The sequence below is a fragment of the Phalacrocorax carbo genome, chromosome 3, assembly GCF_963921805.1.
Source record: "Phalacrocorax carbo chromosome 3, bPhaCar2.1, whole genome shotgun sequence".
NCBI lineage: Eukaryota > Metazoa > Chordata > Aves > Suliformes > Phalacrocoracidae > Phalacrocorax > Phalacrocorax carbo.
This window is the reverse complement of record NC_087515.1, coordinates 125,982,247-125,996,608: the sequence shown is the minus strand read 5'-3', so window position 1 is coordinate 125,996,608 and position 14,362 is coordinate 125,982,247. Positions and strand designations below refer to the sequence as shown.

General features: G+C 48.3%; 1 protein-coding gene across 3 annotated transcripts in view; it reads left to right on the top strand.

Annotated features, from left to right (window-relative positions):
- Nucleotides 1-7,698, top strand: part of MTMR9 (myotubularin related protein 9) — a 34,636-nt gene extending 26,938 nt beyond the window's left edge. Inside the window, exons 11-12 of one of the 3 annotated variants that reach the window (XM_064448266.1) lie at nt 4,378-4,492; nt 7,595-7,698. In XM_064448266.1, coding sequence (XP_064304336.1) covers nt 4,378-4,492; nt 7,595-7,683 — 204 coding nt within the window. In that variant the 3' untranslated portion in view covers nt 7,684-7,698. Of the gene's footprint in view, nt 1-53; nt 301-4,377; nt 4,600-7,594 lie in introns of those variants that run through there. The other 2 variants (XM_064448264.1, XM_064448268.1) reach the window with 2 other exon arrangements.
- Nucleotides 7,699-14,362: the final 6,664 nt, after the last annotated feature.

The window sequence follows — 14,362 nt, the reverse complement described above, 5'->3', positions numbered from 1 at the left end:
CGTAAGCTCTGAACCTTTGGTTCTTTCCAGCTCACGCGTGTTTTCTTTTGCAGCTGAACACGCTGTGGCGGTAGAGGAGGGCGTTGTGCTGCAGGGCTGCACAGAAAGGAGAAGGTTGAGACCCTGAGCCTATACCTGGCTTGCAGAGCTCTGCTCCCATGGTTTCAGTCGTTTGACACCAGCTCTGCACATGATGGATAAACAGTTCAATGAGCTAAGATTTTCTGCTTGTACTGAACTCTGAAGAGAGGCAGGGAGATGTCTTCAAAGGGAGAGCGGTTTAGACTGGAGCAAAACCCTGCAAGCAGTCCAGCGGTAGACCTGAGATCATGGTTACCTAAATATATATATTTATTTTTTTTTAAGGGAGGTGGGGGACTTTGGTATAATTCACAGGGGAAGGGAGCAAAAAAGACACATACAGCTCTTGGGAAAGAGAGGCTGTGAACCATGAGAACTCCCGAATCTCTCCCGGCTGGTGGGTCAGTAGGCTGTGAGCCACCGGGCTGTCTGTTTCCCTGCGACATCATTCGTGGTCTCTGCAGCTCCTCTGGAAGGTGGAGAATATTTGTGGGTTTGGCATTTCAGCAGATGGGAGACTCTGGGGGGGTGTGCTGCCCGGCAGCTTGCGCAGGCCTGTATGACAGCACAGCGAAGGGTGCTGATGTGAAAAACGTCCCTGATTCTGCAAAATGTTTGCAAAAGTCCCAGCCGAAAAAGAGTGGGTCGATTTTAAAATATTTTTAGCTATAATCAGGCAGCCTGGTTTGGTTTCAGCTTGCTTTTCGGAGGTGAGGGGAGAAAACTCTCTGATCAAATGCTGAAATTTCTTTTTATTTAACTTCCCTTCTTATATTTTTATTTGCGCATGGGGAATAGGGCATCATTAGTCTAACAGTTTAAAACCAAATACATAAAGACTCTGGAATTTTCAGAGGATGTAAAGCCATGTGTTGGATTCAAGCTACAACTGAGATGCCGCTCACGACAACGCGATGTCTTTAAAGAGCTTGTACTGTGCGAACAGGCTGTTCAGGGCAGCTGTGATGGATTTCTTTAGTCCGTGTTAGCTATGCATAAAACGTGATGTCTTGATTCAATGTGCAGAAACACCTGACGGAGTGGAGAAGGCAGGGGCAGACTCTGCTTGGTGCCTGGTCTGTGTTTCGTTTGAACTCTAGCCTGGCTTTCCAAGCCTCCTTAAGTCATGCGGCATCGCATCTGTCCCATCTTGCCCCCTTCTAACCCGTTCGCCGGCTTTGAGGAGGCTTTGCAGGGTGGGGAGCAGGGAGGCGATCACATTCCCGCAAGCATCGTGAGAAGCAGCAGCTGACCCCTGTGGATGGGACGGCCACGAGCTCACCTCATGCAATATTGGGTTCCTCTGGCTGGTGGTGACTGTGCAGAATCCAAATCCCAGTGCCTTGCACATGCTGTGGCACCAACAGATCCTGAGGAAGCTAAAACTCAGCAGATTGAGGCCGTCGGCGTTTCTCTTTTTGAAAACTCAAGTGTTCTTGTTTAGTGCTGTTGTAGGGCGCTCTTCCATGCTGCCAGTTTTTCCCCCAGGCAGTGAAAGAAAACAATGAGGAGGAACTACTGTTGGTGCATTAAATGTAACTCAAGGATGCTGGACTGTGTTGGCTTGCTGACAGTTTCTCCTGCTGTGTAAATGTCAAGACAAGCCTGTGGCATTTTGTCTTTCAGAGCCGGAGATGATGATCCTTTGACGCTCTGTTGCAAGTGTGTTGCTGATGGCTTTAGATTACTTTATCTGATGCTGCAGGTCACGCTAATGGAGGGTTTACTTTTAAAGCTCAAAATCTGCTCCCTCAGCATCTTAAAGTACTGGCAGACAGCATGGCCACTACACAGAAGAGAAGAAAACCCGTTTCCCATATAAATAATGGGGGGTTGGGCAATTTTTGGTTGCTAATCTAATGAGCCAAACTTGCTTGGGATAAAATAATCAGGGGAAACAAAAAAATAGATGCAAAGTTGCTGTTGAATCCCTATGGGAATTCACCAGGTCGTGTAAATTCAGCGTTTGCTCCTGCTGCTTTTTAGGGAAAATATACTTCTGTGCTCATTTACACAAAACGAGTTGAAGTTCCTTTTTCTTGGTACTGCCGTTTACCTTCTAGCCAGCCTTCAGCATCGAGGCTCACGGCTGTGCAGGTGAGGCGCTCTGCTGTAAACGCTGAAGGCTTCAGCGTTGGGGCGCAGTGTGTGCGGGAGGGCTGCAGCTCTGCGAACGAGGGATGCCCTACGAACAAACCGTCCCTTAAACGGGTAGTTTAATTTCCTGCGGTAAAACGTTATGTCAAGCCTGAACACCACGGGGCGTAGTTATTAAAATCAGGTTTGTTTCAGCTCGTACGGTTAGGTTGTAACAGTTTATAGGAACTGTTATTGTACGTGGAAGATCCATTAGCTGTACGGCAGAGCCAACAGCAATATTCCCTTTGAACTATAGGATGGAAACTGTAGAACACGTTGAGTATTTGTTCGGGGGGCTGACTGCCGCACCCCAATGCTGTAATTTTGAGTATTTGATCTGAGTAGCTAGAAGCTGATTCGTTCCTTGCCAAAGTGTAAAGCTAAAGTTAGCAGTCTGGATCATTTATGCTGATTTAAAAGGAGGTATAATTACAGCCCCTGGTCTTAGAGCTTGCCCGGAGGCTCTCTCCCCAGCCACCTTCATCCCCAGGAGTTTCTAGCACCTACGCTGTCAGGCAGCGATTCATACATTTGGGATGCCTTTTTTGAAATTATTCAGATAGTCTGAGTTTGGCATGTGGGTCTAGGATGTAAATCTTCACACGAGGAATATATGTGGGAGGAGGAGAGCCTCCTGCGTGGAGGCGGGTAGTCGAGTGTCTCGGGGAAGACGCGGATCCAGGGTTTGCACATCCCCGTGGTAACGGTACCGTACAGGGTGACGGTGTCAGGCTTGAAGGGTGTAGCCTGTGATCACTGTGTGGAGGAAAAGAGGTTCTCGGCCTTCTGGCAAGTGGATAATTCAGAAGTACAAGAGCTATGGGAAATCTGCTTCCTGGTCTGTGACCAGAGAATTGGCATTTTCTACAGTGGTTAATGCTGCAGTTACCAACACCCTTCTTACGTATATCTTTAATTGGGCATAAAATGCATGTAGACGAGACCTATTTAAAGGCTTGCTTTATAGTCTTTTAAATCGTACCATTATTAAATAACGTATATACGTTGTTGGGATGGTATATGTTTTTGCAGCCCTCTGTATTTTGTGGTAGATTGAATTGTAACACTTCTAAAACGCAAATTTTAGTCTCTTTCCTGACATGAAATAAATGGGTGTGATGCCCCAGCAAGGTGAGTACCACACGTCTACAGGATGTTTCCTGGTTTAGCTGTTTTCTTTTGGCTTCCAGTTCCTTGATGGTATGAAGGAAATGAAGGCTTTTTTGTCAACAGCTTTCTGGCAGGAATAAGGGTTGTTTCAGAGGTAGGGTTTGTTTGCTTTTTTTGGAGCAGGGAACTGCTTGCCTTTTCTGTACTGTGCTTCGTCTCATCACCTGTCATTTTCTGTGGTGCTTGGGCCACCTAAGCTAGGGTGGCCATATCCTGCATGGTTGTGGAGCCGTGAACCCTGTGTTAACCAGTGTATTAGACGTGGCGTAGGAACGGCTTTGAGTAAGCGCAGTGCTTGGTGCACTGGACTGAGACCTGCGCTTGACCTGAACCTCTTCCCTGAAAATCCCTTGATGACATTGCTGCTAGAGTAAGGAGGATTCTCTCTGTTTCTTATTTAATTAATTGTTTCAGGGAGAAAGCAGCAATTTGGACTACAGTGGGGTAAGTACAGGGCTCTGGTTTCTACTTTTCCCTAGGTTTGGGAAAGAAAAACAAAGCAAAACTGTGCCTTGCTGGGCAAAAGGCTGTCTTCCACAGATCCTTAAGGGACACTTGCGCAACATCAAATACATAAAGTATCCTGGCTGCGCTGCCAGCAGTTGGCAAGGCTGTCATTTCACAATGGGGAAGGCTTTGGCAATGCTGAATTAAAATGCTGCGGCTCTCCTCTACCTCTTTTTCCCTCCTCACTTGTGCTGGTCCAGCTGTTTGTGATTCCACGTGGCACGCTGGATTGGAAAAACCGGTAAGGAAAAGTAACCCAGCCAAGAGGGAAAAGCCTTGCAGCCTGAGTCAGCATCTGCGGCGTTAAACCTGGCAGCGGCGCTTTTAGTAATTAAGTCACAGGGAAGATTTGTAAGGTGAAAACCCATGTGGCTTAATGAGTTGTCATCTAAGGCTCTGTCACTGCAACTGGATCCTCATGTAGACTGGAAGGACGATTGATTTTTTTTTTTTTTCCTGTTATTATGGGGTTTTTTTTAGGCACTGGACAGAGGTTTGGGAGGGCGAAGTCCTGCCACTGCCACAGATTGCTGGTGTCATCTCAAGCGAGTTACTTCATCTGCATCAGTCTTGGCTGAAGAAGTGCGCTTTCTGGGTGAGTCCAGGCGAAATTCCCCATTCTCATGTGCCTCGTGTGCGTTTATAATGTTTGGGGACAGGGACTGCTTGGCTCTTCTGCAGCTTTGATTAAAACCAGCCTCGAGGCACTAAGCAGGGTCTACGGTATGGAGCATGTAGTGAAACCCAGGTGGAGCTAAAAGGGGAGAAGAGAGGGTATGCCTCGATCTTGGCCCACTGCTGGCATTACAGGAAGCCACACGCTTAACATCTGCGCGATTGTCCACAAGACTGAAAACATCTGATACATGGAAACACGAGGCTCGTGCCTGCAGAGCATGGTACCGCGCAGAGCAGCAAACCGAGGGGACAGCATGTCTCTGTGCAAGAGCCCTGCTGTGTCTCCAAGCGTCCTGAAAGGCCGGGAAGAGCTCCGTTTGCACGGCTAAGCACACCGAGTTGTGAGGAAGGTGTGCAGATTCAGCCAGTGGGCAGAGGCGGAGCAGGGGTGAGACCTCGAAAACCTGGTGACTAGGAGGGGGTGGGAGCGAGATTAAGCCTGAGGCTCTGGGAGAGGCTGTTGCAGAAGGCTTTGAACAAGACAAAAGGGGAGGAAGGACACGGCTGCATGAAGCAGAGCCAGGAGAGTAACAGCAGCACTCTGGGAGCCATCAGCTCCATGGCCCCGCGCTGCTTAGGAGAGGTCGGACGGTTGTCATCTGCTGCTGGAGACTCCCAACAAAGTCATCCCCAGCAACCCCAGTCCCCACCCTGGCCCTTTTGGCAGCACTACACACAAGTCCCAGCTCGGAGGAGTGCCTCGCTATGTGCTGTGCAAAAGATGCTCTGGAGTTTGTCCGTTTACTGTGTTTTAATGATCTGCTCCTCCTAGAAGGGAATGGTCTGTACACTGCTATTTCTTGGGCTCGCGTTATACCCGAGGGACGCCATGTTAAACTCTTGTTATTTTGGAACCGTTTGAGGGGGGAAGAAAAGAAATAGTATTAACTACAATAAGATCACTCAGAGGCGGGCTGCAGACACTGCTCTCCGAACTAGGAGCGTCCTTAAATCTACAACTCTGCTGCTGTTAGAGGATGGCACCTCCTGAATGAGAGAGAAAGAAAGGGTGCTGTGCTATGAGGATCAACCCATCCCCTTCCCTGAGTTAAAATCAACCTTTTGCTGTCCTCTTTCCCTTTCTTCAGCTCCCTGGATTTCTTTCTGATGAGAATATTGCCTCAGCACCCGGCCCAGATCTGGCTTTCCCTTCCCTGTCATCACAGCCTCGAGAGGCTTGTTGGAACATGTCCTGCTCTCTTCCCCTTGGCTCTTTTAATTTGCATTTCCAATATTCCTCCCTTAGCGTGTTTCTGACTTCAAACTGGCTTTTCCTGTTTGTGGTCTCTCAGACATGAATTAAAAAAAAAAAAAAAAAAAAAACAAAAAACACCAAAACCTGCAAAACCTTAAAATTCAGATATGATGAAAAATATAAAACACAAGCTTCTCAGTAGTTTGTAACCCTTCTGTCCCTGGAGCGCTTTTTGGGGCACCTTTTGTCATGCACCGAAACTCTGTGAGCAGGACAGACACAAGCAAGGACTATTGAGCTACAAGGCTTGTGCTGAACGTGGATAAATACACCCAAAGTGTCTTTGCAGCCCAGACAGGCACCCCTTGGGTGGGAGGGTTGGCCTTGGAGTCTGTCATCCACGCTGCTGAGATGCCGTTATCCATCCAGGGTTGGGATTTCTCCCCTTTAGGGCTTTCTGCCTTCCCATGTTGAGGTTTTTCCACATGCACCTTGGAGCTGCTACCTATTGCATCTCGACAATCCTGCCTCTGTCCTCGGTTTTACCTTTCTTATCTTGCAGGGCTCTGTGCTCTTTCTCACAGTTTGGCAGTCTCCTTGGTGCTCAGAGGCAGGGTTATCCAGCTGGGCTGTATCAGGGAGGCCTTGGATCGCAGCTGAACCTGGAGGACAGGGTGGTTTCAGGGCCAGCTTGCTGCAGGCTCCGTCTAGCCTGTGTTTATGCCAGTTTAATGCCCCAGATGGTTCCCTTGGTGCCAAAGGAGGCAACTGGGTTATTAAATCACTCCTGTTTCTTTGTCAGTTGGGGGGATCTGCCATCCTGGCATGACACTGGTGTAGAAGAGACCTTTACATTGAGTCAGGCTGGCAGATGTGGTAAAACCACCAGTAGGTGACTTTAGGTGCTGCGTGCATCATCCTTCCCAAGCAGAAAAAGCCCTTTTGCTCAACTGCATGTGTGTATCAGGGCCCTGATGACAACAGGATCTTTTCTTTTTACCTCTGCAGTATGCAGACCCGAGGGAACGGCAGGGAGATGTGCCAGGGGAGGGTGAGGCTGGGCATTAGGGGAAGGTCCTTCCCCCAGAGGGTGGTGGAGGCCTGGCACAGGCTCCCCAGGGAGGCATCACGGCACCAGCCTGGCGATATTCAAGCAGCACTTGGACAAGGCCCCCAGAGACACGGTGTGAATTTGGGGTGTCCTGTGCAGGGACGGGAGCTGGGCTCAGAGCATTCGCTGATTCTATTTGCTCTACCTCATACAAGAATTAAGGTGCATCAGATGAAATTGTCAGGTGGCACTTGAAACAAAAGGAGATGGTGTTTGGCAGGGCGTGTGGTTCACCTGGGGAGCTCATGGCCATGGGACATCATAGATGCTAAACATGATATGGGTTTAAAAAGGAGCTAAATATGGGAAAGAAGAATCCATCGAGAATTATTTAACACAGAGACATCAGCTGCCAGTGGATGTCCCTGAGCAGTGCAGTATCAGGATGTCAGGGGTGCATAGCTGTTATTTTTTCCTCCATGTACTGTGCCCTGGTTGGCTGCTGGTGGCCTTTGAGACAGCATACGGGACTCAGATGATCCTTTGGTTTGACTCAGTTTGCTGAAGATACTGCACAGTCCATTGTGGATGGAATGACACTGCTGATTCTCCCGTAGCTTTGCTTCCCCGGGGGCTTTAAATGCATTTTTCAAGGCACTGCAGTCCAACAGAAGAGTTCTTTGTGTTTATTTTCCTACTGTAGCTTTTCCTCTTTTAAAGAGAGACAGCTGGTTCTGTGAATGGTACTTAACAGTTCTTTCAAACTCAATTAGGCACTTGGGAGCCAGTAGTTGTGAGTGGCTTCAACAGCAAGCAAAGGATTCCCCCCCCCCCCCCCCCCGCATCTTCTGTTATATCATGATTTTGCAAGATGTCCACACTTTGTGAGCTGAGTTTTTAGTAAGTGGCCATTTGCTAGTGTCCGAAAGCCTTGGAAATAGTGGCCAATCCCGCTTTGTTTGCTCTATTAACTTTGAAATGCTCTGAAACAATTTCATTCATCATTTCCCTTTTAAACTGGGGCTGGGGGGGGGCACATGTTAAAAAAAATCAGGCTCTGTCCCAAACCTGAACTGATTTGAGTCTTGTATCTACAACAGATGCCAGGGATTTTTTTTGGCAGACGTGGCAACAAACCATTCTTCCATTTGAAATGGCCAGACAGTGAAACCGAAATGCTTTTTCCCTTTTGTAACAAACGTGTATCAGGGTGCAGTGTTTTCTGTAGGGTCGTCTGCTCATACCCTGTGGCTGTGCCCAGGCACTGCCCAGCCAGGCTTGAAGCGATGTGATTAATAGCTGTCACATCCGCTTGACTCTGCCTCTGATCTTTAGGGTGACGAGATCTCTGTGTGTGCATTGCAGGGTTTTATTTTGCTGGCAGAGCTCTGTGAAAGGTTTCCCTCCCAGGAAACTGTTTCTGATAGTTTAATGTTGGTCTTTGTCCTGACTTAAAATTAAGTCCTCAAAAACCCAAAAAGTATACACTCATATTTTTTGCATGACATTTTTTCCTCTATTTAGTTAAACTTGTCAGATTATTTCCTTTAGGTACCTTTAACAAAAATAATTTTAATATTTCAGGATTCCTTTTTGGGTTGCTGAGCTAAAGGTTCCAGCTCACTGAGCTGTACGCTCACAGGGGCCTGGGATACTTTATATGTCATATTTTCATGCTCTGGACCCCTGCCCAGACAACGTCTCCCCAGAGCAGGACACTGCCATGAGAAACAGAGCTGAGCTGGCTTAATGCAAGCATGTAAGGGTGACCGCGCTGGTCAGAGAGAAGGCACAAGCATCTCCACGCTTGGTTTCCAGCAACCATCAACAGAATCCCAGACTGGTGGTGGTTGGGCACCGCTGAAAAGAGCCCGGCCCCATCCCCCTGACACCCACCCTTCAGATATTTATAGGCACTGATGAGATCCCCCCTCAGCCTTCTCTTCTCCAGGCTGAACAGACCCAGGTCTCTCAGCCTTTCCTCACAAGGGAGATGCTCCAGCCCCTGATCCCCTTGGCAGCTCCCCCCTGGCCTTGCTCCAGCAGTTCCCTGCCCTTCTTGCACTGAGGGGCCCAGAACTGGCCGCAGCCCCGCAGCTGTGGCCTCACTGGGGCAGAGCAGAGGGGGAGGAGAACCTCCCTCACCCTGCTGCCCACACGCCTTTCCATGCCCCCCAGGACACCGCTGGCCCCCTTGGCCCCAAGGGCCCGGTGCTGGCTCAGGGTCCCCTCGCTGCCCCCCAGCACCCCCAGGGCCTCTCAGCAGAGCCGCTCTCCAGTAGTTCAGCCCCCAGCCTGTGCTGGTGCAACAGGGGTGTTTAAGGAGAGAATAGAGGGAACGGGCTATTTCCCAGACTCCAGTCATAAGGGGCTCAACAGCTTCTTGAGGCAGAAGTCTGGATTGTCGTATTTAACATTCACTCTGGAGCCATCCTCTGCAAATTGCCTCCTGAATCCATGTTCCCTTCAGGGCGTGGTGATCAAGCACTTGCCTCTCCTGTTTATTTTGGAAAGGCTACGAATGTGCGGCACCCAAAGCTGCAGTCCTGGCAGGCAAACAGTGGCCTAAAGTCATGCAACTTAATGCTGACATGACTTTGACATGACACTTTGGATTTAGCTCAAGAAAATGCTGACTTCTGATTTCAAGAGGAATGAAAATGGAATTATTTTAGGCAAAATCCCCTTTTTGCCCCCAAGGACAATTCCTTTTTTTTTTTTTTTTTTGGATTTGCTGAGATTGTTCTTTCTGTGGATGGAAAATTCTCAATGTGCTTGAGTTGCCAAGCTCTTGTTTTTAGCTAAAGCATATGCTGATGTATGTTTCAATCTTGCTCCGACAAAAAGCTGTGGATAAATAAAGAGCTGAAGGCAGCATGCAGTTCCCTTCCCCATTCCAACAGTCCTCCTCCTGCCAACGGGGAGGGATGGAAAAATGTCGTTCCTGCAGACTGAACTGCAATTGACAGCAAAATTAAACTAATTAGTAAAACAAAATATAATTCCAACTCTTTCACCTACAGGGGACTTCGCTGTAAATGCAGAAAGATCCTGAAAAGTTGATCTACGGTGCCCATTCCTGAGAGACGTTAGTTGAGGGGAAGGAATAAACTGCCTTTATTTCAATAAGAGGACTATTAAACCTTGAAAGCAAAGTTTTTAGTCTCATTGTGCGGGATTATGAAGATTAGCTAATAATTCTGTATGGAAAATTGAATTCTTAAATGCTTTTGCCCCTCCCTAGCTCATAACGCGATGCCGTATTGCCCTCGAGCAAAGGCAAGAAGTTCTTAAGCCGATTTTTTTTTCACTGATGCTCTGCACGCTACTGCTGGCTCCTCTGCTCAGTCTTAACAGCTGTGAGAGGCTGGTGAGTCTGTGGGAAAGGTGTCTGCCTGTTCTTGGATGCATCGAGCATGCTCCTAGCACTTGATAAATGATTTTGCAGCTGTGCCAAGGACTCTGTTTTGCAGAGGTGGCCATTTTAGATGTCTTTTTAAATGCTTTTTAACTTTTCTGTCCTGAAGTTTCCCTCTGAGGTCTTCCACCAGAAGTCAGCTTTATTTTAGATTGAAAGTTTTGAAGTTAATTGAACAGGGCACTTTGGAGATGAGGGATTTAAGTCCATGAGACCGTGCAGATTTCATAAATGCACGATATGTTTTTAGCAGGCTTTTCTCAGGTTGATTCATGGGGGATTCAAGACCAATGAAACCCAGTGGTTCCCTGGACCCGAATGACCTACAATGAGCAGTTGTGCATCTACTCCCTGATCTGGCAAGTCACAGATTTTACAGGGTCTGAGCCTCTGACAGGGAGGCTTTGCATTACATTATCAGATGAAACCTGAGTCCTTTTCATAAACCCACTATTTATTCTCCAAAGTCTATTTAACAAATACGCTTAGTAAATAGAGTTCGGAAATTGGCTTAAACCTGATTTCAGGGTTTTCCTCCTCTGCTTTGTTCCCTGGCAGAAGATAACCCCGGTGAATGGCATGTCCTCTCAGGCTCTAACCGGCCTCAGCCAACACCACCTGAGGCCTCTTCTTAGCCAGCTGTGGCCGTGGGAAGAGAGGAGGAAGAAACCAAGATGTTGGACTCGTGAACATCTGAGTATTTCACAGTACACCATTTTCTGGGTATTTAGTGTTTCAAGGCCGCTATTTGGTGCTTCACAAGTTTGTCTTGGGCAGATAGAGGTGATCTTCCACCCTTGTCCCAGAGTGCCTGCCTTGGTCAGAGCTGTGATTATGGCTTACTCTTCCACCACAGTGTTCAGTGCTTGCTCTGCCACACTGCTGAGCCCAGCTGCCTCTTTCCACAAGAGTGCTGGAGGTGGGATATTCTCTGCGTGGCAATACTGGTGTTTCTGCTAATTACAGAGGCTGGTTTTGCACGGACTAGTAAAATAGTCCAGATGTTGTCCGTAAATCATAGAATCATTAAGGTTGGAAAAGACCTCCAGGATCATCAAGTCCAACCATAAACCTAACACCCCCAGGCCTCCTAAACCATGGCCCCAGGTGCCACGGCTGCACGGTGTTTGAACCCCCCCCAGGGACGGTGACTCCCCCACCTCTCTGGGCAGCCTGTGCCAGGGCCTGACCCCTCTGGCAGGGAAGGCATTTTCCCTCACACCCAACCTAAACCTGCCCTGACGCAGCCTGGGGCCGGTTCCTCTCGTCCTGTCCCTGGTGACTTGGGAGCAGAGACCAGCCCCCCCCTCACTCCAGCCCCTCTCAGGCAGCTGCAGAGAGCGAGAAGGGCTCCCCTCAGCCCCCTCTTCTCCAGGCTAAACCCCCCCAGCCCCCTCAGCCGCCCCCCAGCACACTTGTGCTCCAGACCCTGCCCCAGCCCCGCTGCCCTTCTCTGGACACGCTCCAGCCCCTCAAGGCCCTTCTTGTCCCGAGGGGCCCAAACCTGAGCCCAGCACTCGAGGTGGGGCCTCCCCAGGGCCGAGCACAGGGGCCCCATCCCTGCCCGGCTCCTGCTGGCCACACCAGTGCTGACACAAGCCCAGACACCATTGGCCTTCCCCCATTGTGCAAAGCGCCAGTCAACACACGGAGTCAAGATATTTGTCTCTGTTGCCAGTCCACAGAGTGGGGTGCCAGACGTTTAACATCAGCCAGCACACATCTTAGGAATAGATGGGGTCTTTTATACAAAATGATAACGAAGAAGAAATATCTGATTGGTTATTGGTGTAAAAGTTCATCTGCGCGTGCTGTAATTTTAGTTTAGCTCATTATATTGTGGTGGGCTTACATTTACAGTTAGATTCTCCTCCCAAGGACGTGCTTTTTGGATTATAATTACCTGAGGTAACTAGAGGCCAGGCCTTCATCCTGTCTGCTACCATTAAGTTACTGTTTAACTTTGCATCCTGCTGTGGTCCCTGCTGGTACAATGCCTAGCCCCAAGGCAGGTATTTACAGGTCTTTGTTTTAGGGACTTTCTGTTCTCATTGTCATGGTTTCAGGACAGACAGTCATGGTCATCTTAACCTTTTGACATCACAGGGAGACTGTGTCTAGAAGGGGCCTCTGATGTCATCCTTGCACTAGGATGACATCACCAGCTCTGCTGCTGTGAGATAGCGGATGCCCTTGTCGCTCCTGACAGCTTGTCTGTGACAGCGAGGAAAGGGCTAGAGTAATGCAGAACCTTTCCCGCTCAATAAATGTAGATCGTAATTATAAAGGAGTGTATTCCGGTCATAGCTGTGCATTTACTAGGTAAAAGTATTTATCAAGAAACTGTGTAATTCATCAGCTCCCCAAGGAGAGTAAACCACCCAGGAGACCATGGTAGACCACTGAGATGGTCACTTCCCCTTTTGCTGGTTTCTGAGGAATCTTGGTTTCAGATGCATCTTAGGAAGATGCATCACAGCGTTGACAGTGAACCCAAGTTATAAAAACCATAGCACAAAGGTGTTTTTCCAAAACCTTCTGGTTTGCCTTTTGTGGTTTCCAAACATTCTCTTCCTCAGGTTCAAGGGATCTGTCCATATACAAGAGTTACTAGAGTGGCCCGCTTCTGTTTAGCTGAGCGTCCCAACAAGTGCAGTGGTTGCCTCAGAATGGTGCAGCAGATGCTGCCAGCCTCAGATGGACACGGTTTGGGTTGGAAAGTTATCAGAGAATTAGTATTGTTGGGTGGGTGAAAGGAAAAGGTATTTCTGTGACTTCAGAGTATCTTCTGTAAGGCAAAACTCAAGGCTTTTCTCCATTAATGTATCTATGTAAAGGATTAAGTCCAACTTCCTTCCCATTAAAGTCTGCCCTTTCTCATGGGGCTTGAAACCCTGCTGTGTTTTCAGGTACTCGCTAGCTCAGGGACACAATGAACAGCCCAGCTATTCAGTGGAATATTTGGAAGGCCAGATCCAGACGAACCTTGGTAGAGGAGGAAAATTAAATTAATTGCATTAATGGCCATTGTTCTTTGTGGTGTGTGATAAACTTGGTGTGAAGCTTCGTCTGAATTTTTAAGATAGTCTGGTTTTCACATCTCACAGGGTACATTCCTTAACCCTTACTGTATTGCAACGCCTGCTCACCTCAAAGACGTGTATGAGCCTGTTTTCATACCACATTGTGTGTTTAGAAGGATACAGACCTTTAGGAAAGCAGGCTATGATTTACCAGACGGAGAAAACTTACTGTGAACCAACTCTCTTCTACTGGCCTGAGAGCTGTCGGAAATGCTGGAAACTCATCCTTGTCGTTAGCTGCACTAATTATGCATCTTGTTTCCATAGCCTGCTTAGATGAATCCTTGTGTGGAAACCTGCATCGTCAAGGCCAGTAAGGAAGAAAGACGGATGCTGTGTGCACCCCCGGCGCTGTTAGCGTGGATCTAGTTCTGCAAAAAGAACTGCCGAGGGTATATATTGTCTCCCTCCTGCCTTTGTTTTTGGCTGCGGTTACTCATGTTGGTTACAGGATGTTATTTGGCCGTCACAGAAGCTGTGGAGGGCAGGGAGATCGGCTGGGCCTTACTCTTTCTGTTCTGAGCATTCCATGTGATGTTCTTGGTGTGCTACAGGGGCTCTGCTGGAAAACCGGGAAAGCCAGGGAAAGGGAAGCGAGAGTCACTGTGCATTAGAGCACCTGCCTGCCCCTCGTGAGCTTGTGTGCCCACTCTGAGGTGTGAAAACCCCACTTAAGGGTAAACATCAACTTTCTGTGGACTTCTTGGTGATATTATGGCCTCTGTACAGGCAAGTGTTCATGAAGGGTATGACTTAGGGCCCGATCTTTGCCCTGCCTGGCTCATTACCTATATATGCAAATATATCTGAAATAATTTTTCTTATATTTGGGATGGAGCCTTCATCTATTTTGCTTGCTTAGATGTGAAACTACAAGACAGTGGGTAAATAGGCATGTATAGGAAAGTCTTCAAGGAACAGAAGAGGCTGTTTCCTTCCCCAAAACAGCAAACACATCTCTCCCCAAGATCTAGGAATTCCTACTAGCTGATTGCAGGGCAGGTCAGGGCTTCCTGAGGACTGTGTAACCTTCAAAATGT